The 24,383-nt window shown below is 50.5% G+C and overlaps 1 protein-coding gene across 3 annotated transcripts in view; it reads left to right on the top strand.

Moving 5' to 3' along the window:
- The window catches only part of LOC111160054 (oxysterol binding protein 2), a 158,690-nt gene that overhangs the window by 72,291 nt on the left and 62,016 nt on the right, over nucleotides 1–24,383 (top strand). Inside the window, exon 1 of one of the 3 annotated variants that reach the window (XM_022522861.1) lies at nucleotides 20,119–20,197. The exons of the other annotated variants lie outside the window; for them this stretch is intronic. Coding sequence (XP_022378569.1) covers nucleotides 20,119–20,197 — 79 coding nt within the window. Of the gene's footprint in view, nucleotides 1–20,118; nucleotides 20,198–24,383 lie in introns of those variants that run through there. 3 annotated transcript variants of the gene reach the window in all.

Here is a 24,383-nt window from a genome sequence, read left to right as displayed (position 1 = left end):
TCTCCACATCCTCACCAATACTTATTTTGTTTATTTTTAAAATATCAGCCATTCAAATAGATGTGAGGTGATATCTCAAATGTTTTAGATTTGCATTTCCCTAATGATTGGTGCTGTTGAACATCTTTTCATGTGCTTATTGCCCATTTGTAGATCTTCTTTGAAAAAATGTCTATTCAAGTCTTTTGCCCATTTTTGAATCAGGTTAGTTTTTGTTGCCCAGTTTTAGGAGTTCTTTATATATTCTAGCTATTATATATTCTAGCTATTAATCCTGTCTCAGACACAATTTGCAAATATTTTCTCCCAACTTGCAAATATTTTTGGCTTTTGACTCTGCCGATAGTGTCTTTAGATGCACAAAAGTTATTAATTTTTACGAAGTCCAATTTATCTGTTTATTCTTTCACTTCCTGTGCCTTTGGTGTCATAGCTAAGAAGTCATTGCTAAATCCAGTGTTGTGAAACTTTTGTCCTAGATTTTCTTCTAAGAATTTTATTGTTTTAGGTCTTACATTTAGGGCTTTGATCCATTTTGAGTTAATTTTTGTATCTTTTGCATGTGGGCATCCATTTTTTCCAGTACCATTTGTTGAAAAGACTGTCATTTCCCCATTGCATGATCTTAGCACCCTTGTCAAAGAACCTTTGATTACATATATGAGGGTTTATTTCTGAAGAGCCACTGAATTTTTGTAGGTAAAAAAGACTGCCAGAATTAGTTAATCCAGTGCCTATTTGTTACAGATAAGGCAACTGAGCCCCAAAGTGAGAAAGCGACTTGCCCTGGGTTTCATTGCAAGTATATGACAGAGCTAGGAGTCCATCCCTGGCCTGATTTCTTCATGTAGGATGCTTTTTAAAGCTGGTTGCTAATTTGCTTTGTTCCTAGAGTAGATTTATGTCAGTTACTACTTTGGTGAAAGCAGCAAATAGTCTCCAGTCTGCAGAAGATCGACAGTGGCTTATCCAGCCCCTCACCACTCCTGTGGAGGAGTCAATGCCAATAGCTGTGTTTCTGATTATCGCTATGTAGGAATAGGTTACTCAGCCTGTCACTGGGTTCCAATTTGCCCTGTCATTTGGTTTGTCGAGTTACTTGAAGGGTCTGGAATACAACTATATAATAACATATCACATAATGCTTATCAGTCTTTATCACCCACTCGCAAGGAATTTGTTCTGTGAATTCTCTGGCAGCCTAGAACCTCTTTCTCCCCTGCCTGCCATCCCAAGCCCAGCCTGGCAGGATGTGGCCTGAGGATGAGGAGAGAGAGAAAAAAATATGAATTAGATAAAATTCAAAAGCAGATTTAAAAGGATCCCTTTCTTGCTATTACCCATGCTGAGTTTGCTCATTCAAGAACTATGGAGCACCTCTCAATAGCCCTATTAACACTTGTCTAGAAACTGACAGACCCCCGCAAAAACAGAAGACACGGGCTTATGTAGACTTTCTGGAGAAGTAGGCTGCCTGGGCATGGACAGGTAGGTAGTGGTGTAAGTGGTTGGAAAGATGAATTGTCTGGTGCATGGTACTGGCAGGAAGTGCTCTAAGAGCTCACGGAAGTGGAAGTGAAGGCCAAGGTGAGGAGCCATGCCCCAGAAGGGTAAGCATGTGCTGCCTGACACCAGACTCAGCACTGGCCACAACTGCACTTGGGATCACTTCTCGATTAAGTGCTTTGCAGCACCAATGGATGGACAGGGAACTTGGTGGCCAGGTGAGGGATAGTGGAGCAGATACTCAGCACTGACAAAGGACAGTCTAGGTCATGAGGCAAAGACTTGAGACATCGTGGCCAGAGGTCAGAGTTGTCACTAGGAGGCCCTGGGAAATGGGATAGAGAGGGCATGTCTGCCTAGGACTCAGAGTGTTAGGTTTGAAGTTGAACCTTGCTTGGTTAGTAGTATGCTGATGGCATTTTAGACTGGTAACGGAAGTAGTGACAGGCTATGCCAGAAGAGACATACAGCTAGAGAGGAGGTAAGAAAGGGGGCAGGGTCCCAGGGAGGAGGCTGCCATGGTGGACCAGGGAGAGGCAGAGATAGCTGGGTCTAGGTCCCCAGTTGGGTGAGCAGGAAAGAGTGGGCTAAGGAAGGCACTGGTGGACCCTGGTATGTTGGTTATAAGGGAGGAAGAGGGGATAAGCCAAGGATATGCTCAGGTTTTCAGCGCATAACAGAGGGAGCAAAGTACAGCTGGACTGGGGAGGGAAGGATGGACTTGGTTGGGATTCACCAGGCGTATTGGTAGAAAGGTGGCATTCCAGGCAAGTTGGGGTGGTTTACTAGCTTTCACAGGAGTGGTAGTCATAGTCTGCCCACTAGGAAGAGATTGTGTAGTGAGAGCAGGGTCTGAGCCCTGGGGCAGAGGGAGGAATGGGGCCTGGGGCAGAAGTGTCTTCCTGCCTTTGTGGTTGAGAATCATTGGAATGTGTTCCAGTTTTTAGGCTGTTCCAGAACCTATAGAATAACTGAATAACTGCACTGGAATTTAAAATCTTGCCGTATGGCTTGGATCACTTCTGTTGTTCCAAATCCTGAATCTCTTGGGATCTTTAGTGTATATGTGAGTATGCCATATCAGTAGAAAATGTGTGCTTTCTGCTAGTAGCGTGTGTGTATGTGTGTGTGTGTGTGTGTGTGTGTGTGTGTGTGTGTGTGTGTAGAAATGGGCTTCACTGGGTCCCTCACTGATCTCCTGAAAGGTGAGGATGCAGACACGCTGGTGATTGCTGAATGTGCCGTAAGTTAGACAACTAAAAGAGTTAAATTGAAGGAATCCTCTGTCACAAAATCCTCAAGAAATTCCATTACAAATGAGGAAACACACACAAAAATGACTTTCCTCATAAGTGTCAACGTGTCCACTTGGCAATTGTTGGATGTTTGGGCAATTGTTGGATGTTGGGAAGACAGATAGGCACCCCATCCCCCATCTGATGCTTGTGACCAGTGCAGCAGGAAGCCCACATAACCTGGTGTCCCTGGAACCTGACTTGTTTCTTGTCTTTGGATTTTGATGGTATGCTACTTAAAAAAAAAGAAAAAGAAAAAAGAAAGAAAGCTTTTGGAAATAATTTTCAAAGGAGGGGGGGAAAAGATGTTAAGTTAAAAGACTGTAGAAGTAGTGGTTTTGTTTCTTTTTATTTATTTATTACTTATTATTTTTTTAAGATTTTTTTAAACATTTTATTTATTTGACAGACAGAGATCACAAGTAGGCAAAGAGGCAGGCAGAGAGAGGAGGAAGCAGGCTCCCCGCTGAGCCGAGAGCCGGATGCGGGGCTCGATCCCAGGACCCTGGGATCATGATCTGAGCCGAAGGCAGAGGCTTTAACCCACTGAGCCACCCAGGCACCCCTATTTATTTTTTTTAAAGATTTTATTTATTTATTTGACACAGAGGGAGAGATCACAAGTAGGCAGAGAGGAAGGCAGAAGGGGAGGGGGAAGCAGGCTCCCCGCTGAGCAGAGAGCCCGATGATGATGCGGGCCTCAATCCCAGGACCCTGAGATCATGACCTGAGCTGAAGGCAGAGGCTTAACCCACTGAGCCACCCAGGTACCCAGTTTTGTTTCTTTTTAAAGTCACCACATGTGGATTGTGATTTTTCTTCCTTGATGTGGAAACTGAAGGAGCCCCCCCCCCGCCCCCACTTGCTGCATTTCCTGGATGGCAGATTCTCACTCCTGTTCCTGCGGTGCCCTTCCTGAATGTTTCAGCTCTGGGCTCTTTGTACAACAGCCTTGATCTGTGAATGTTTGAGCAGAGTGCCTCATGCCTGATCAGATAGCATTATTAACCTCGACTTGAACTCATTCCATTTGGTCTTCTCCCTTCAGACCAGGGGCTCAACCAAATGGTAAAAAATCAACATGTCTTTGGATTTGAACTAATGAGGCATAAAAGTTATGGTTTGTTTAGAAAGAATTAAGCAAGATTGGCCAGTTTTGGCAGTGGGAAGAAGGGTCTTCTCATCTTGTACTCAGAAAGGCCATGAAGGGAGGTGGGCTGCGGGTGGCTGTCCAGTCTTGGATTCTTCTGCTTGGCCAGAGACGCTGAGTTAGTTCAGACTTGGAGCCAGAGGTAGCTCTACCCGACCCCCACATCCCAGAGGAAAAGCTGAGGCTCACTGAAGGCAGAGGAAAGGGTGGGCCAGGTCATGTTTCTGGTCTGTGGCAGAGGCTTCTAAAACCGGAGCCCCTCATCTCCGTGGCAGGTTTCCTGGCAGGGGATGTGGGACGGATTTTAACAGAAATGGAAAACGTGGAAGCGTTCTGAGTGATGTCACCAGGCTCCAGTAGTCCCATCCCTTGGTTGATTGATGCTCTGGCACCAAGGATGTGGAGGTGGGAATTGGATTCCAGGTGGGGATGGAACCCCAAAGGCTCTCCCTCCCCTAGTTCCCAAGACACTCTGGTTAACTCCTTACAACACCCGGGGTATATCACAGAGGAGAAATGAGGGCTTGAGCCACCGGCCCCTCCCACTCGGGACCCAGGCAAAGGGCCAGCCCTCTTTGGCCTCGATTGAGCCACGATAGCGCCCTTAGGGCCGGGTCGGGTTCCGGCCCATGCTCCCTCATTTTAAGAGGCTGAGCTGAGCTTTCCGCTGCCCGCCGGCCTTCCGACACCGAGAGCTTGCCTTTGTCTAGCTGACTGGGCGGGAGGAGAGCGCCAATCCCTGGTCTGACCCGGCCGGAGGAGGCGCGTCCGGTCCTCTGGGCACCGTCTGGTGGCCTCACGAGGCGCCCTTCGCTCTTGGAGCGGGGCCCTGAGGAGGCGGCCTCCTCGGGCGGGTGGGGAGGAGGCTGGAGGAATGAGGACGCGGTGCGCCGCGCCCCTGCCGCGCACCGTCTGACTGGCGGGTGGGCAGAGCCGCCGCACCGCTCCTCTCGGCTTGGCTGCTCTCGGAGCCACCGGGCTGGCCGCTGTCCGCGGTGCTGAAGGGGCGGCCGCGGCGGGGAGGCGGGCCCGGGGCCGCCGGGTAGCACACACCCAATCCGGGGACCGCCCTCCTTCTCCCGGGCTTGGCACGGCGGTGGCAGCCGGCACTGCACCGAGATGGACTGAGAGCGCGGCGGCGGGAAGGCGGCGGCGGCGGCAGCGGCTGCAGGAGCCCCCGCAGCCTCGGGGCCAGACCCACTTCCACACCCGGGAGCCCCTTCCTGGGGTGAGTTGGGGCAGGTGGAGCAGGCATGGGGCGGGCGGGTCCCGGGGCATAGGATCTCTTGGGCTTTAATATTTTCCCTTACCCGTTGTAAATTTCTTCAGCCCTGATCTTGAGCAACCTACTGGACTGAGGGTTCAGATCTCTGCCCTGGTTCTGTCCCAGTCCCGGGATAGAAGGCAGGCCTCTCTGCCCTCACAAGCCAGGGGACAAAGGGTTTAGCTAGAAGTCTAAGGGCAGTCACTAAGCATGTCTTCTTCACCACCCTGGGTGCTGCCCACCATATGACACTGAGAAGGGATGTTCACCTGGGTTGGTGTCACAAGGACAATACTCTTCCCTCTCTGTGCAGGGGACTGGCCCGTGTAGACCAGCCACTGGAATCCAGCCCAGACAGAGGCCAGCCATCTTTTAGCAGGGAAGGTAGGCTCGAGCCTTCCCCAGGGGCTGCAAGCAAGAGGTAAAGCCCTCTCTCTGCCTTCCTCCAGTCTCCTTGGGCACCTGAGCTACCATTACCAGGACTTCAAGGGCAAGGGTCACTTGAGTGCCCCTGACTGTTAGGAGTGAGCTGGACAGAGGCAGAAGAGCTTTGGAGTGGATACTGAGCAGGCACTCCCTGCTAGTGTGTGTGTGTGTATGTGTGTGTGTTTTCCCAGCACGCAAAGGGGATTTTAAACTCCAGTGGTGCCTGTCACAGGGAAAGCCCTTCTCCAGCTGGCCTGTGCCTCTGAGTAAGCAGTTTGGGGTCACGCTGGGCAACTACCCAGCCAGGAGCCTTGGGCTTCCTCGGTCCTTAAAGCTGCCCCCCTCCTGCCTTGAGCCATCCACTGAAGGGGGAGATGTGTTTAAACTTGATGGGTCACCTCTGCCTTCGATCCCACCAGCATTCGGTTCCCATCTCCATCACCTGGCAAGGTCAGACAGATAGACCTCTTGACTCCCTAGAACTTGTTGGGTGGGCTATTGGGGGGCTCTACTGCCTCGACAAAGGACTTTTGGTGTGTTGGGGAGGTGAAGGGGTGGAAAGAAGGGGGGCGGAGTTGGAGGGACCATCCTCCAGGGCCCTGGAGAGGTCTAGATTCCGAGCCTTGTAAATTGCCTGCTGTAACCAGGTGGATGTTAACGATGCTTCTGAATCTCAGCAGGCTCCTGCTGGAGGACTGGGGTCTGTGTTTTGTTCGGACTGTCTAGCCTGAGCTATGTGCATCAGAAATGTCTCTGGTGGGCAGCTTCTTTGGATCATTGGATGCCTGGCAGTGGTGCCGATGAAATGAAAGAGAGGGGAAAAGCTGAGTGAGATGATGTGCTAGTTTTAGGGTCAGTGTGAGCTGCAATGGTGCTGCAGTGCTGATGGAAATGTGTGCCAAGAGTGTTGTGGCGTTCCTTGGTACCATTCGGTACCAGGTTCCATTTATCTCTGGCCAGTGTTCTGTAGAGAGGAAAGGTCAGACGGGGGAAAGTATAATAACGGCATATCTAACCTATACTTGATTGACGTTATCCTTGACCACTTTTTTTTCCACCCCAGAGCATTTTTGTTTTGAGTAGGTAAGTTTTGACCCACCATGTAAACACTTTGTATTTTGGCCAGACGAATAAATCTCTTTAGAGAATAGTTGTCTGGAAGGATGGCTGACTCACAACTGTACTTTGACATCCTCGCTGACTTGCTTCATAAAGATATGAAATCCAAATGCGCGAAAGACAGGCTGGCTGAGCAGCAGGCTATTGCTTTTGCTTTGGAAAAACAATGAATTTGAGCTTTGCATGTTGATTGTTTTGAAAATTCCTTTATGGGCCCAAAGTCTTCTGTAACTAGATCAGGGTGGGTTATCTATATATTTTTAGCCTGCTCTACACCTGTAATGCAATCAGCCTACCTATTTTTATTCACAAACTGAGCAATTTAAAACCTCCTCAATAATTAAGGTGGGCTCATGTTCTCCTCTGTAACCGAGCAAGGTAACATCTGAGGGTTGTCTAGGTGATACACAGTTGTAGATCCAGCTCACAGTTTCTGTTCAGAAGTCTTGCACGTGATTATATCACATGCAAGCCTTCATCTATGTACAATCCTAAAATGTGCATGAAAAATATGAACAGAGCCTTTCTGACTGGATTTCTCAAGTCCACGGCAGAAAATAAAGATATAGTGATGAATATACAGCAAAGGAGCAAGTTTCATTTTGGTGAAAGTAATTCATCTTGGGTTCCCGATAGAATGCTGCTAGGGATGGTGGTGATCACTGTGGCATGTAAAGGAATGAAGAAAGGCCTTGCTTTGTAGACTGAGAGACCCCAGTTAAAATTCCTATTTCATCTCTCATTAACTGTATGCCATGATTTAGCCTCTCTGAGCCTCAGCGTTTTTGTTTTGTTTTGTTTTGGTTTTGTGTGTTTTTTTTTTTTTTTAAGATGTATTTGTTTGAGAGAGAGGAAGCAGGGGGAGGGGCAGAGGGAGAGAAGCAGACTCCCACCTGAACGCGGAGCCCTTTGCTGAGCTCGATCTCACCACCCTGAGATCATGATCCAAAATCATGACCTGACCCAAAATCAAGAATTGGACGCTTAACCAACTGAGCCACCCAGGTGTCCCCTGAACCTCAGTTTTACCATTTGTAAGATAGAGAAAGTAACAGCTGCCTGATATGTAAACTTAGCACAGGCTTGAAAGGGGTTCAGTGTTATCCTTGATATCTCTTGCCATAGTCTACTGTCACTGATTATTAGAAGAATCTGAGCATAGTGGGACAAAAATCCCCACACATTAGTGTTTATGCTAAAACCATGACAGTCATGAAAGGACTCAGTGGTTTGCTTTGGGTAGCCCAGTCCTGCTGGAGGTAGTGTTTCTGAGGCAGAGGCTGTCTTTGGGTCTGCTGTCATCCAGGGACCTTGGATGGCTAGCAGTGGAACTCCTGCAAAAGGACAAGGGGAGTCTACCCTCCAGGAGGAAGGGAGTCTCAATACCAAAGGCCATGGGGTGTGGGTCTCTTTTCGGAGAAACCCCTTCCAGGAAAGGCCACGTGGCAGGGGATGATTTTCTTGTGGGGAGAGTCTGCTGCTGTCCCTCCTGGGGCTCCATCTCTCTGATACTGTGTTGTCCTTCAACAACGTGTGTCTTCTATTCCTGCTCATGTCCCCATACCCTGCAGTAATAGCAGCTAACACTGGCCAGGCTTTCCTATAGTAACTCAGCCCTCATAACAATCCCAGGAAATAGAACCATTACCACATCCTATGGGGAGCATGAGGAAACTGAGGCTCGGAGAGTAGATCACAGGTGCCCAAGGTCTGACTGTGACACCTGCCTGGCCGGCTGGGGAGAGGGCCTCACAGATGAGCTGATGGCATAGCAAGGGGGAGCAACACACCTGCAGTCACCTGGATCTCCAGGCTCACAATCCAGTGCTCCCTTCTCCGACTGAGGTGCTAGCACCCGTTGCTGGGCAGCCGGCTGGAGGAGGAAGAATAAGCAGGGGCTCGGATCAGCTATACAGAATCACAACCTGGAGGTATTAGTGTCTGAGACCCTCCCTTTCAGGATTGCCGGGTCTTCCCATCCTCGACTAGGGATGATGCTTGTTTGTGATCAGGCAGCCAGGACAGCAGCGCAGCGGTAAGCAGAGCTTTGGAAGGTAGAAGGGCCCTTTGGAAATCAATGAGGCCAGCCTTTCCTGATATGAAGAGCCTGAGGCCCTCATGAAGATAGGAGGATTGGAGGGAAGGGTCTTTATTCCATCACCCAAGGCAAGAGCGTCTCCTAAGGCTGTGTCTCCTTGGAGCCTCTCTGGGATGTCTGGGGTGGTTGGAAGTTGGTGGCTCCATGAGAAAGGGCAGCTTAAGTCCCCGGACCTCTGCTGATCCCAGAGATGCCCTGAGGCAGACAGCTCCCTCTGCCCCTGGCTCACCCGCCTGGGAACTAGCTCCATCTGGCTTATGCTGGCACACGGTAGGGTAGGTAGCCTTTTGCAGACTGCATTGATTTCCATTTCCCCGGGGTGATGAGGTAATTTAAAGGTGATTCCGTTGAGTTTCCAGTTCCCTTGCCTTGAGACCTTTCTTCCAAAACGCCTGCTGCTAACGGCTTGGGTACCAGGCGTTGATAGAAAAAGACGTGTTTGTTGCCCATAAACTTGAATTATTTATGAAGCACATGGACTCTTATAGCCGCTTTGCACACATGCCCCTCCTCAGTGGTTACTTAATGAGTGCATGCGTGAGCTGGCTTTTTAAATTGAATAGCATTTCATGAGGCTAAACTGATCGCCGCTCCTGCAGGCACGCTGCTCTCCCTGGGCTGCCATTTTCAGTCACTGGCCCCTGAACCCCAAACCCCTGCAGGCTTCAACTCCCTCCTCTCCTTGCTGCCTGAGGTCATGCCCCGTCCATTCTGTCACATTTTCTCTGGATTCTCTCCTTGCTGTGCTGCCACTGCCCTCATTATTGGGGCTCCCTGCACTGGGAGGCTCCTTTTAGACTCGCCCCTCTATGCCTTGGGCAGCTTCATCTTTCAGGAACACTGGTTCTGCTCTTGTCACTGCTTTCCTGATGAACCTTCCCTGGCTCCCTACTGCCCTGGCCCCCTACCACCTCACAGAACACAGAACAGAAAAGCCTTTCTGTAGGCTGACCCAGCTCCCTGCAGCATAAAGCACAGAGCCAAGGCCTCTCGTGCAGCCCTCCTCTCCCTCCTCTCTCATGCGGTCTTCCTCATGGTCATGTCCCTTCCCTCTCCCACCTCCTGAGGCCCGGCTTCAGAGCTACCTCCTTCAAGATGCCTTCCTCCTCTGACTGTTCCTCCACTGCCTAGACCCAGAGCACCCCGGCTCTTTCATCCATGAGCAGTTCTGGGCAATAATGATGCCAAAGTGAGGGCTATGGGTTGTATTGTGTCCCCCCAAAAGCTACATTAAAGACCGAACCCCTTAGTACCCATGAATTTGACTGGAAATAGGGTCTTTGCAGATGTCATCAAGTTAAGATAGGGTCATGAGTGTGGTCCCTAACCCAATATGACGGATGTCCTTCTAAAATGAGGGAAATCCGGACTCGGACACAGACACGAAAGGGAGGGCCATGTGAAGATGGAGGCAGAGACCCCACTTATGCTGCCCCAAGCCAAAGAACACCTAGGACCGCCAGAAACTAAAAGAGGCAAGGAAAGATCCTTCCCTCAGACTTCAGAGGGAGCATGGCCTTATCAACACCTAGCTTCCAGAATTGTGAGAAAATAAATTACTGCTATTGGAAGCCCTCCAGTTTGTGTGGCCCTAGGAAACTGATACAGCGAGTGCACCCCCTTCCCAGCCCCAAGGCACTGACCATTTATTTGCAAGGGGACAGACAAGAGCCATACGAGTCAGTGTGATGAGTGCAGCAAGCAATGGGTAAGGGTGTGGTGAGAACCCTGAGGAAGGGCCCTTCTCCTTCCATCCCCTCTCTGGGGTGGCAGCTGTCAAGTAAGGATCATGCAGGGAGGGGCCCACACCCGGTATCCAGAGATGACAGGAGCCAGCTGAGGGAAGGAAAGACAGGGGATCTCAGCCAGGTAAACAAAGGCAGGGGCGGGAGGAGCAAAGGTGAAGCTAAGGAGTAAGAAGTGGGGAATTGCTGAGGCCCATGAGGCTTAGCTCCTGGTGGGCTGTGGTTTGCCAAGGAGTTTGAACTCGAGCTTGCTGCTGTGGGTATCAGGGAGCCATGGAAGGGAAGTGACAGCAGATGGTGTATTTTCAGTAAATTGTCCCCATGGCAGCTTGAAGGAAGGATCGGAAGGGATAAATGTGGAAGCTGAGACCTTGGAAGTGAGCGGGTGGGTGGCTTACTCCCCCAGGTGGAGAATAGGGTATGGGTTTGCAAACTATTTTGAAGTTAGCATCCTTACGACTTGGGGATGCGTTGCATGTAGGGGCCCAAGGGGAGGGAAAAACCATAAAAGCTGACCCTCGGGTCTCCAGCCTGGTGCCTGTGGGCAGAAAGAATTGTCTGGAGGGGGAAAGGGGGTCATGAGGGAGTAGAGGAGGGATACTGGTCTCAGTGGGGGACAGGTTGATGTGGGGGACTTCTGGTGGTCTTGGAGATCTGGAGCTTGAAGGGGAGGGCCACAGCAATGGTACAGAGGGAGAAACACGAACAGGGAGACCAGACAATGAGCCATGGGCAAAGGCACCATCACTTGTGCCCCATCCAGCAGGGAGTGGGAAGAACATGGGAGTGAGGACTGACTGGGGCCTGGGAGCCACAAGAGAGGAGGTCAGAGGACAGTGGGGGCTGTGGCTACAGGGCTGGGAAGCAGGGAGTTTCAGGAAGAGGCCATTGGCATGACTAATGCCTGCCACAGTGCGGGCACTAGAGAGGGCATCCAATGGGGCTGCTGCATTTCAGGATGACTCTTTAGAGCAGCCGTGTATCTGTCGCTTCTTCCCTGTGTCTTTGGTTGACACTTGCCTCTAACATCCTCTCTCCGTTTCTGGCACTTCTCCTGACACCTCTCTGGACCCTGCCACCCAGAGCAGCCCTGGTGAGGTGAGCGCAGGTGGATGCCTGGACATCCACATGGTGACCTGTCCTGAGCCTCGCCCCTGAGCCACCTCCGCTACTCTCAAGGTCACTGGTGTCCCCAGCCTTGAGCATCTGCCAATAGCCTGGTGGCTGAGGGTGGGGTGAGGCCGCCTCCTGGCCGCTTGACAGGTGCCTAAGCCTTTTGCCTCCTGCACCTGGTTGCAGCTGTGTCCATTCTTTGCAGGGCCCGTCACCATGGGCGGCTCTGCTCCTCCGCCTCATGGGGATTGTGCCACGGGTGCGTCAAATGATCCAGCCCCTCTCTGATTGCTGCCTGCCAGGTTGGTCTGTGTGCCCTGATGTGTGGTGGCTTCTCTGATGTGACCTCTGGCCTCTCCTGCCCTCCAGCTCCCTCATTATTCACCCACCTTCTTGCCTGACCTTCCACCATTAGAGAGCCTTTGGTAGGGTCTCAGGTTTCAACATGAGCAGGAGCTGATCCCAGCACACTCTTACCAACTATAATTTGTAGAGAGACGGCATTTGTTGGGAAATGCACACTTGTAAAGTATTTTAAAGACTCTAAAATATAGGACGTAAGATTCAGTCATCTTTCATTACCTCCCTCCTAGGAAACGTACACACCCATTGGTTAGCAATGATACTTTTCCAGATCTTTCCCCATGCTTTTACAAAGCCATATAAGTACACATCCCCCCCACATGCACTTACATATATGGAAATGAGATCGTATCGTGGATATTGATAAGCAGCTTGCTTTTTCCCTTATGAATATATTTTAGAGATCTTTACATGTCGACACAAATAGACTTAGCTCATTTTAAAAATAATGGCATAGAATTCTAAAGTGTATCATGATTTATTTAATCATTTCCCTCTCGAGGGATGGTTAGGTTCTTCACATTTTTATTTAACGGAGTGCTGTAGCAGTCCTGCTTGTGCGTGCAAAGTAATGCACTTGTGTATAGATTCCTAGGAGTAGAATTGCTAGACTAGAGGAGGATACTCATGATGGATAGCCACAGACACTATCAAATCGTCAGCCAAAAACAGGGCATAAACTTATATCTCCCGGTAGTGTGGATTGTCAATGGAAGCTACCCCATCATTCTTGTTACGCTTTGTTGCTCTGATGGGTGAATGACAAGGCATTTCTTTGCTCTGTTTTGCCTTTCCTTTATTACCAGTAGAGACTGAGTATAATTCTGTTTGTTGACCGATCATGCACATTTTGTGACTTGTATGTTCGTATTTATTGCCATTTTACCATTTAGATATTTGTGCTTTTATGCTGATTTGTAGGAGCTCATTGTGAGTTGCAGTTATCTCTCCTTTGTCCGTTGTTTATTTTCCAAGCATTTTCTGTGTTGCTTATCTTTTAACTTGATTTATGGTAGCTGTGGTACTATGGACTTTCTTCACGTTGTAGGATCAATCAGAGCCTTATTTCTTAGTGGGGAGAAGTGGAGTTTGGAGGCTTAAGATGTTGCCTCCTTGACCCTTCTTGGTCTGTGCTTGCTCTTTGACTTTGCAAAAAACCCCTCAACTTCACTAAAATCTCATTTTGCCAGCTATGTACAGTGCTGTCTGTCCTTCCCAACCTCATCCCAGCTGCCATGGGAACCACAGGAGAGGCTGTCTTGCAGGACTTCATAGTCGTTCTGAACTTCACAGTGAAACTAACTCATTGATGGACACTGAGACCCAGTCTCCCAGCACAGGCCTTGTCTGGGTCAGTGGTTTTCAGGGCGCCAAGCCCCTGCCTCTGACCTGGTTCACTTTTCCCAGATGTCTTTTGGGTGCCTGCCCTGTGCCGGTGATGTTGTCTTTGGGGCTCTGCAAAGGGAGGTATATTTGTTTGCTGGAGCTGCCCCAAAATACTGGAGACTGGGTGGCTTAAGCAACAGAAATGCATCTTCTTTCTTCTTCTTCTTCTTTTTTTAAAAAAATATTTTATTTATTTATTCATTGGAGACAGAGAGAGAGGGGCAGAGGCAGAAGGAGAAGTAGGCTCTCTGTAGAGCAGGGAGCCCGATGGGGCTCGATCCCAGGACCCCAGGATCAACGACCTGAGCTGAAGGCAGCCGCTTAACTGACTGAGCCACCCAGGTGCCCAAGAAATGTGCTTTCTCACAGTTCTGAGATTGTGGTGTCTCAAGTTTGGTTTCTTCTGAGGCCTCTCTCCGTGGCTCATACATGGTTGCCCTCTCCTGGTCTCCTCAGTGGTCATCCCTTGGTCTGCGTGTGTCTGTGTCCTGCCCTCCTCCTCTTGTAAAGACACCAGTCATATGGAACAGGGGCCTCATTTTACCTTAGTCACCTCTTCAAAGGCTCTGTCTCCAAATATTGTCATATTCTGTGTCACTGGGGGTTTGAACCTCCACATATGAATTTGGAGGCAGGGAGGGGACACAATTCAGCCCCTAAAGGAGCCAGTCCTGTGCCTGGATGAGAATCAGGCTCAGAGAGGCTCTTGGACTTGCTTCCTATCACCCAGGGAGCGGGTTGCAGCTCTGCGCTCAGACCCACACATCTGATGCTGCTTTGGCTCCACCGCCCTGACCTCCCGTTCACTGGTCCCTTCCTATTCTCCAGCCATCCCATTGCCTCACACCCGACGCTCCCTGAGCAGGGCCCCTACTCCCAGCTGACTCTTCTGTACTTCCTTGGGCCCCTTGGGAATGGGTTTGAAATAATCCGTTTGACTGAATGTATCTTCCTCAATTTTTGTTGTTGTTGTGGAAAAATACGTGGAATATATATGTGGACGAAGTGGGAAATATGTGGGAAAGTATGCTGAAAAAATAAGATAAAGAACATTTGGAATATGTGTAACTCCCCAGTAATCCCACAGCCTCGCAAAACTGTTTTTTGATTTTGCTCATTACCTTCTCTTCCCCACCCTGCACATACGCCCGTGTCTCACATCTTTGGCCATATTACACCTGGCCTTCGGGCTCCATCTTTTTCACCCCACATTATAACTAACAGTCTCTCTATCTTTATAATGATCATTTTAATGACTGTGTACTATTCCACCAAGCTGATGCACTCTAATGTTTTGAATTATCCTCTGATTTTTGTGCATCGGAGGATCCCCTTTATGCCATTACCGATAATGACGCAATGAGTGTCCTTGGACTGAATGCTCTTTGTGTCTCTTGAATTATTTCCTGAGGGAAAATTCTCAGGAGTCAGATTACTGAGTTAAGGGAAGCAACATCATCACAGCACCTCGATGAGCTGTAAAATCTCTTTCTGGAATGAGTGTACCGATGTTCTGTGCCACCAACAATGAATGAGTATGCCAGCTTCACTGTCACCTCACTTGCATTTGGTGTTAATAATTAAATGCATTTGGGGCCATTTTAATATACTTAAAAGGGTACCTACCTCAAGGCTTTAATTTGTATTTTTTTAATGGCCAAGAAAGGAGGAGGAACATTCTGCAGTAGATTTGTATTTTCAATGGTTTCTGTTGTCACTTTCTTTAAAAGGAATTTTTTTAAAAAGGAATACTTGACCAGACAAATAAATGGGTAGTAATCCCTTGGGAATCCCAGCTCTCTCACGTTGTGAGGGATTTGTTAGTCAAAGTGACATTTAGGCCCTCAACAAGCAAAAGGCCTTTTGGTCAATAACTAGTAGAAGTGATTGAATGGGCCAGCTGGGTCAGCCACTTCTGGGAACAGAAAGGGCTAAGAAGAGGCCAGCATCTCCAGAGCTGCCTGGTGGGACCTGACCCCAGTTCTCCATGGGGTCCTCTAGGAGACCTGGTCCTCAGGCAGGCCTCTCCTTCCAAACACTATAGTGTAGCCCCTGGCTCACTCTAGAACAAAGCCCACCAGACTCAGCTTCCAGGGAGGGGACCTCTGGGGCTGCTCCCGGTAGCAAAAGGCACTGCAGGCAGAGTCAGGCCAGGCACCATCCCCAGTGAAATCTGTCTCGTGTTTGCCGTTTTTCAAACTCCCCCTATTCCATCTATCTGATCTGAAATAATCAACAATAAATTGAAAATTTTCCCCCTCGGAAGTTTACTTTAATTGCCTAGCAACATATTATCATAAATTGCTCTCAAATTAATTCTTTGGCTTTGGTGCACACTGATTTATTAATGATGATAGCAGTCAGCATCTATGCGTGGCTATTCTTAGAACGCTGATGTTTTAAAGTGCTTCATTCTTAAGATAACTGCTCAAGGAACTTGTATGTCCTGCAGACATCCAGACAACACAGAGGTCAGTACCTTTTCTGCTGTGGGCCTGAGCCCCTCATTAGTGATGAGCCTGAGGCCCAGAGGGTCCTCCAAATATCTCTCAGACCCAAAGCAGTGGAAGGCTGTGGCCAATTCAGGTCAGGAAGCCACCATTAGATCTTGCCCTTGTGGACCTCCCCAGTCTGTGTTCACCTCTGTGTGGTCCAGCCAAAGTCTGGTCAAGGGCAGAGGTGCAGAGGAGAAGGGGCTGCGTGATGGTGTGCACAAGAAATGCCATCTGTGAGGGGTTGTGGGGTGGGAGGAGAAGGGTGGTGATGGGAAGCTTGGGAAGGTAAGAAGGTGGTGTGGGTTTTGTAGGTTGGGCCAAATAGGGCTCCTGATAAAGTGGCTTTCATTGATCAGTTTATCAATGAATTAATTTATCTGTTTATTCCTGTGCTCATTCATTCATTCTGTGTCTACCATACGCTGGGCCACCCGAGAGACTGGGAACAGTAAGAAAATAACACACTCTCTGCCTTTGAGGAGTTTGCTGTCTGTGTGGGAGATGGACAAGTTAATAGGAACATCCACCAGAGGGCAAGTTAGGTCCCAGGAAAGAAAGAAGCCCGAGGCATTTTGGGAGCCCAGACTGGAAGAAATTCACCTATGATTCTAGTATTTTAACATTTCCGGGTATGGACAATTTCCCCACAATTATAAATATATTACATGTTTTGCCTTCTTCCTCAGCATTTTCTTTTTAAGCACAGTTTCTTATTTCTGCAGAGTCATCACATACATAAGTCTGATGGCTCTGTGCTATTCCGTGAAGTTGATGAAATAAGCATTTGCCTGCTGTTAGGGTCTTAGGTTGCGTGCCAGTTTTTACAACAAATGGCACTGGATGCAGAGTTTTGTGTTCCTTTCCCATCGTTCATTTGTGATGAATCCCCGGGGGCCCACCATCTGGGCTGGAAGGTGTGGATGTGTGTTTGTGGTTCTGAGCTACCACATGTTCCCCCACTCCACCTGATGCCTCATAACAGTTTCCCGGGACCTGTTTCTCTGTTGCCTCCAGGACTGGGATGGGCAGCCATACACCCAGTTACCCCACACACACATGCCTGTGTGAATCTTAATTGAGTGCCTGTGCATACCATATTAATGAGCAAAACAGGGAACATACTGGAAGCAGAGCCTGCATAACAATGTTTTGGTAGCAAGTGGAAGTGGGGAGGCCAGCCTCTAGGGAGGCTGTTGCAGCAGCAGCAGCAGCCCAGAGGGGATGTGACAAGGAAAATGTCACCATAGACCTGAGGGGAATCCAAAAACTCAGAAGTGACCAAAGACAGTGGCCTTGATGTAGGGTCAGCTATAGCCTAGAGGGAGGGTTGCAGTTACCTCCAGGATTGTCACTGCAGGGTATTTGGAGTGAGTGGATCTCAGGAAGGTCACAGAGTTAGTTCATTTGATTTTAGGACATCATATGTAGGGTGTTGGAGGCTGTCCACTTGGAGCTGTTCAGGATGGGGGACAGGAGCAGGCTGGGGTTCAGCCTCACTGTCACACACACGGACAGGAAGGAAACTTTGACAGGCCTCAGGGTAGCCAGGAGAGCTGCTGGAACTACCTGTCGGTCATCTGATGCTCTCTCTTGGTTATTCCGCTGCTGGGTCAACTAAGACATTTCAGGTAATGTGTCCTCTCCTTTAAGGACAAAGCAGCACTCTTTGGCTGCCTGCGAAGCTAGATGGTAGATTTTTGAAGTATTCCACGTGAGCAGGGTCTCATAATTGTTTGATGTGAGTTATAGCATGAAACAATTATGGAGAAAAGGAGAAAACGTGTGTGTTTGCCTTCGTAATACCGCATGACTTTCCTTTCCTGTTTCTCTTCACTATTTTCGTTTCCTCCCCGGGTGTGTGTTGTTACCAGCTCTTCCTCTTTGCAGCTGTAGGTGAGGGGAAGGGGAAAAAGGAAGCAGGGGCTGAGAGTCCAGCATCCACTCACTGTGAGGATGGGCGTGAAGGTTCTCAGCCGCTCTGCCCTCCCCTCCTCCGCTGTGAGATGGCGGGCACATCTCCGCATTCAAAAGATGCTTCCAGCTTCCAAGGTCCGTGATGTTCAGAGTGGCTGGTTAAATATCCTGGGTATTATTCTTCCATGTGCAAATCCTTTAAAAATTGCCTGTGTGTTTATGAACATTTCCCAGAGCACTCAGGTCACCATTCCGGTCTCACCCCACTTTTCCTTATGAGGCCTCTGGGAGCTTGGGGAGCAGTATTGTGCTTAAGGGGCCCCACAGGACGTGGTTGAGAGTCTGTCTCCAAGGTCAGACAAAAGAGGCTGGGTCCAAGCCAGGTGACCCTAGGCAAGTCCGTTTACCTCAGAGCCTTAGTTTGCTTGTCTGTAAAAGAGGATGTTGGTGGAACTTACCAGAGGCTATCCAGTGGGGATTAAATGAGGCACTGCAAGAAATGTGGGTAAAGTTTTAAGCCCAGCACTTGGCATTGAGTCAGCACTCCACTGGTTGCTATTTGCATTATTATTATGCTCTTCATTTTGTAGTAAAAAAAATCAAGGCCCAGAGTGGCTAAATGCCTTACATCCCCTGGGCCAGTAAATCTAACCCAATTGCTCTAGATTAATTCCCTAGGTGGAGGAAATACTCAGTCGCTTCAAAGGCCTAGAGGGAATTATTGACCCAGCAGCACCTCCCTGAGTTTATTTTAACAGGAGCTTCATGGTATATTTGAAAACCTTTAAATTGGTGAAACTTGATTCATTTGATAAATTCCCTTGACTGAACTCCTGAGAAGAGGTGGTGTTGGGGAGGGCTTTGTCAGGGGTGGAGCAGGGCCCAAAGCCTCATCCCAGGGCCCAGAGTTTGTCAGCCAGTGGGAAAAACAAGACCTGAACAGGGCGGAGGAAGGTGGGGGCCAGGGCCAAGAAGCAGGGCCAGCCTGGGTTTGGACTGTCTTCCAGCAAGTGTCTGTGCAAGCCAAGTTGTGAGTGTGGCTGGAGCCGAGGGGGAAAGGGGAACAGGAGGGGTATGCCTGTGGAGGCTTAGAGACCACTGAGTGGATGTATGACAGAGTCTGAGAGCAGGATCTCTTGGCTGTTGTATGAAGTGTAAGCCATGGGGGGACCTGGGTGGCAGCCAGAGACCTGCTGGGAGGTTCTAGCAGAGTCCACAGGGAAGATGATGCTGGGTCCCGCCTGGGTGGCAGCACGGGGGTGGGGGGAAGAGATGGGATCCTGTCTGTATTCTAGTAGAACTTGTCATGGTGTGCTGACCAGCAGGAGGTGGGTCTAAGAGACCTGGGAGTAAGGGTCTCCAGGTTTCTGTCCTGAGCAACTGGAAGGTCCGTGCTGCCCCTTAGCTGAAGTGGGGAGGACTGGGGGAAGGGTAAGGACACAGGTCTAGGGGGCCATTGGGAGCTCAGATTTGGACAGCTGGGACGGTGATGCCCATCACACATACTGCGGAGAACTCCTGCAGGCAGCTGGACAGGTAAACTGTGTTCAGAGAAGTCTGGCAGAGACAGATGTGGTCCCCAGGTGCCAGCAGTCCTGTGGTAGCAGTGGTAGCTGGACTTCCTGGGGCCCCACTCCTTGCCTCCTTCCAGGACGGTGTACAGGTGTCAGCAGGCGCTCAGACACAGGTGCACCGGGCACACCAGGCGCCACAGGGGAATCAGAGGGTGACCAGGGCTCAGAGGTGACCCCGATTTCCTGGAATCATCGTCAGGCTCTGGGCCAACCCCATTTCCCACGTGCCACTTAGCTCTCAAGGGCATCTTTCCCTTTGAAATAAAGCACCGCCAATCCCGCTACTGCAGGAGGCGACACCTTCGCTCTCATTTTGTCGTTAACATGTGACGTTTAACTGAGGAGCCCGCCGGACACCTGGGTCCCACCTGGGTCCCCTGGGGGTCGCACGGACAAGCAAGGAGCGTGCGGGTGAGGGCAGCCCTCCTGAGAGAAGAGAGGGGGCGGCCGCAGCTCGAGCTCCGCTAGGCTCCCGTGGCGCCGACGGGGTTAACGGGCTCGTGCACCGGGCGGGCCGGCAGCAGTGGTGCATTGTGGTAACGCGGCGCCGGGACCGCTAGCGCCCGCCGCCTCCGCCGGGAGGCCCGCCGAGCTGTGCGCGCGTCAGTGGGAGACCCTGGGCCCGGCGCCATGTAGCGTCCGGCTGCTCGGAGGCCGCCCCGCCGTTGGAATGAAGGGACGCGGCTGCTGGGAGTTGGCCTCCGTGCGCTCCTTCTGCAGCTCCGGCTGCCTGAATAAATTTAAGAAGGGTTAGTGCTGCCGGGCTTCCGCCCAGAGGCCGAGCTCCCCTGCGCACGTCCGCTGGAGCCGGGCTTGCTGCATGATCAGTCCACGCGAGCCTCTGATGTCACTCCCTCGCGGCGTGGGGAGCGCGGGGAGCCTCAGGAAACCCCTGTCGCGGTACCCCGCCAGCGTGTGCTCTCCGGACTCGCATCTGGCGCGGGGCATTTTGGAGAGAGGGCTGTAGCTAGAGACACATCCATCTGATTAACCCCTGCAAAAAGGAAACAAAATGTAATCCAGAGCTTTCTGGAAATAAGGGGCGGGAAGAGGAGGCACCTGTTTAATCCACCCACCTATCCTTCCTTCCCCAGAGTTGGCTTGGGACACTGGCAGAATTGCTGCTCTGTCCACAAGAACCTCGTCCTGTCCCCCGCCCCCACCACCGTGGGGGCAGCTGTGCTCAGTGCATGACCCAAACAACTACTCTTTGCCCTTTGAGCAAGCTGTGACAGATCAGGAGATTCAGTGTAAGTGGCCGCCTGGGTTTAAGCAAGGACCTGCCTTGAGGGTGCACCCCCAGGCGGTGGTCTTGACAAGGGGCTGGACAAGGGGGCTGGACAAGGGGGCTGGGCAGGCATGCACCTAAGAGCCCTTCCTTCCTCAGCAGCTGTTGTTAAGGTTGAAATCTTGCGAACCGCTTAAGTTTCTGCCTGCAATTCCTGATGCTTGAAATTTGCATTATTGGAGATTTTGCACGAGTGAAACTTGCAGTTTACCTTATTGTTTCTGTTAGAGTTTGAGACTCTGAGGAACAAATAGGATTCTTCGACTCTGTAGACCTAGAAGATACAGACGCAGTTAAATTTGCTTAACATGAATTCATTAGAAAGAGCTCCTTTTAGGAATTAACTCCCTCTGATCTGTAACAAGCCTTGTAATTAATTTTGCTGACTGGTCACACTAACGGCTTCATGAGGCCCTGGTGTAGGGCAGACATCTTCCAAGTTGTGGACTCCAGGCCTCAGCCCTGGAGTCAGGTTTAATCATGTATGCCTCCTGAAAACACCATCTGAAGTCTCAGGGTGTTTGTAATTACAAACATTTGAGATTTCTTTTCGTGGAAGCTGATGCTGTGGTCCCGTCTTGAGAATGCTTTACAGAAACTGACAGTGAATTTTGTATAAAGTATGTCTTCTGGTTTTAGATTGGTTTTGATTTCCAAATTTAATTTTAGATGGAGTGTCCTTTCTAATGCGGTTATGCTCTTAATGAAAAGTCTAAATGTTCCTGTTAACGTTTTGGCCGAATTTATTCTGAGGGTGAATTTTGGAGTTAATCTAAAAAGAAAAAAGAATGTATGGTTAGGTGTTAATTATTTTTCTATTGGCCTGCCTGATGATTTTCTTGGTTGCCATTCTCTAGAACATTTGCTGCTGGCAGAGAGCATTGGGCCTGGTATCCACTTGCTTTCTGCTTGGTTGTGAGAGGATGCTCATTTGGGGGGACAAGGTTTTATTTATTTATTTGAGAGAGAGAGAGAGAGAGAGAGCGCATGTGCATGCCAGAGCAGGGAGGGGTAGAGGGAGAGGGAGAAAGAATCTGAAGCAGGCTCCCCACTGAGCGCAGAGCCTATCACGGGGCTCGATTCCACAACCACGAAATCATGACCTGAGCTGAAACCAAGAGTCAGATGCCTAACTGACTGAGCCATCGAGGCGCCCCGAGGGTGTTCATTTTTGTCCGGAAGTTCAAACTCAGGGCTGATGACATAGTAACCTCTTTGATTCCTAGACCTCTCCAGGCGAGGCCTTCTGTCTTACCTTCTTGTGACTGTTCCACTCTCCACAATGGGTCGGTCTGGGGATGAGGAGCTGAGGCTATTGTGAGGGGTGGTGGGCACCGTGCTTAGCATAGGGCCTGGAGCAGTGGGTGCCTCCTCCCACAGCCCAGGAGCCGGCACCACGGTCAAGAGCAGCCAGGGTTCAGCCCCAATGTCGGATGTCCCGGAGGCAGACTGCAGAGGGTGTCCCCTCCGGTGCCCCGCGAGGCCAAACAGAACATTTCTGCGGGCACGATGATTCTGGCCAGCTACAAAGAGCAGAGTGAGGAAAGCCGAGATGAGGCCTTTGGGAGGCCTGGTGAGCGGGCTCTTCTGGGAGGGGCATGCCTCGAGGGCCCTTACATTATGGGTGTGGCAGGCACAGCCACGGGGCTCTCCTCCCCAACTTGCAGAAGAGGTGAGACCAACCGTCTTGTTTCTGACACATTGAAAGGTATTGCAATGAGAGGCCACTCCAGACCCATTTCCCCTTAGAAAAGGGTGCTAGTGAAATTGTGCAAGTCGAAGAGCCAGCCGGGCACACAGCCTACCCTGAGGACTAAGGGCCGAGGTCCAGGTGGTGATCATGTAGGTGACAGGACAACATCTGAGCTGCGGAGGTTCATCACACGGGCTGTTCCTCCGTAGGGGGTGGGCTTCCCCCAGTGGATCCAGGGTGCTGGGGGGCCTGAGTACCTATCCTGCCTTTGCCGCTGGGTTGTGTCACCACAGGCAAGTCCCTGTCCCACTGTGGGCCTCGGTGGTTCCCACCTTGGTACATGACAGAGGAGGAGTGAGTTTTGAAGGGCTGGTGTCTGTCTTGCTCTCAGGCCCGGGCATGTGAAGAGGAGCCCTGGGGAGTCCTTGACAGGAGGCCGCTCCTCCTTGGGGAATGGCCTGTTCAAACCACATCCCCAACGCTTGCCTAAACCTCAGCTAGCTTCTTCACCTTTTTGATGGGCAATTTTCTTGTCTAAAAGATGCTGCGAAACCTACTTACCTGGCAAGGAGGCTGGGAGGTCAAAATGAGATAATGTGTCTCCATGCCTACTAATCGATCAGTCCGTGCTTCAAACAGGGCTGGGACCCCAGAGATGGGGAAATGCTCATTCAGGGTCGCTCGTAAGCACTACCGAATCAGCTGTTGGTTTGTGCGTATGCACGCATGTACACAGTTGTATATAGGACTTGGACATGTTTTCAGAATGTAAAGTTCTGAAAGAGTACAAAATAGGGACCCCCTGCCCCTAGCAAGGTAGACTCACTAGAGGTCCGAGCCAGGTGACCCTGCCCACGGCACTGCTGAGGTCACCGCTTTCCCATTTGCGGCTCCCCTGCATACCCATGAGCCAGCTTCCGTGTCTTGAGACCAGCTCTGATGGGCCACGTTTGCACAGTGGAGATGGAGGTTGTGTCACGGAAACAGGAGGGGATCGGGAACGAGATCCATCAAGGTCAGGTGTGTGGGACCAAGCAGGTTAGGTGTCTCTCTGCTCAGGCTCCCAGCAGACTCGATGGCACGCACGCTCCAGCTTCTGTGTGGCTATGATATGAACGCCTGAGTCTCTGGTTTTGTGGAGGAGTGTTTGTTGGTTTGTTTGTTTTTACATCTTTGAGGCCTAGGACAGGTACCACTCTCAGAGAAGGGGCTTCATGGAACATCAGCTGAGAATTGCTGTCGGATGTGGTGTCCTTCAGAAAGTCACAGGTGGGGTTCTTTTGTGTTCATTTTGGGGCATGTCAGCATGTCCGATCTCGTGTTCCCCTTCGTTGTGTTCCCAGGTGTCTGCTGGGGTCCTTGGGAAGAAGGACTGAGGCATGAAGTAAGGGACCAGCTCTCCATTCTGACCACTTTCTGTAGGTACAGAATGGCCCCCCAGTGCAGTGCCCCAAGATTAGCATCCGTGACCTCACTGGGCATGGCCTTACTGCTCACCCAGTCCAGCCTCACACTCTGCTCTGCCCACTCAGCTGAATGTCCTTGCTCATCCCTCACATGTTAATCAAAATCATCCTTTGAGGTCTCGTGCCCATCCCAGTTCCTCCTGAAGTTTTCCCAAAACCCTCAAGGCTTGAGGTAACTTCTCCCCTCAGACCTCTCTGGGCCTCCCTTCTGCAGTGGACCTGGATTGTCGAGTGCAAGTCTTGCCCTCCTCAGAGGCTATAAGCACCCAGAGGTGAAGCCTGGGTTTGTGTGTGATGTGCCCCCCACTCCCCAGCACGTAGCACTTTTGCCAATTGCTGTTCCACAAGCAACGAACTCTCTCGACTCAAGATTGAAGCAGCGAGTGGAATCAGTCCTTCTCTGTCCCTTCTAGTGCCACTATGTATGGTGGTGGCTCCCCTGGAAAAACTGGGAAGCTCAGAGGTGTGAGCAAGGGGAACGTGAGAGA

This window comes from Enhydra lutris, unplaced genomic scaffold, assembly GCF_002288905.1.
Source record: "Enhydra lutris kenyoni isolate GAN:26980312 unplaced genomic scaffold, ASM228890v2 scaffoldscaffold73, whole genome shotgun sequence".
Taxonomy (NCBI): domain Eukaryota; kingdom Metazoa; phylum Chordata; class Mammalia; order Carnivora; family Mustelidae; genus Enhydra; species Enhydra lutris.
This window is presented reverse-complemented; position numbering and strand designations above follow the sequence as displayed.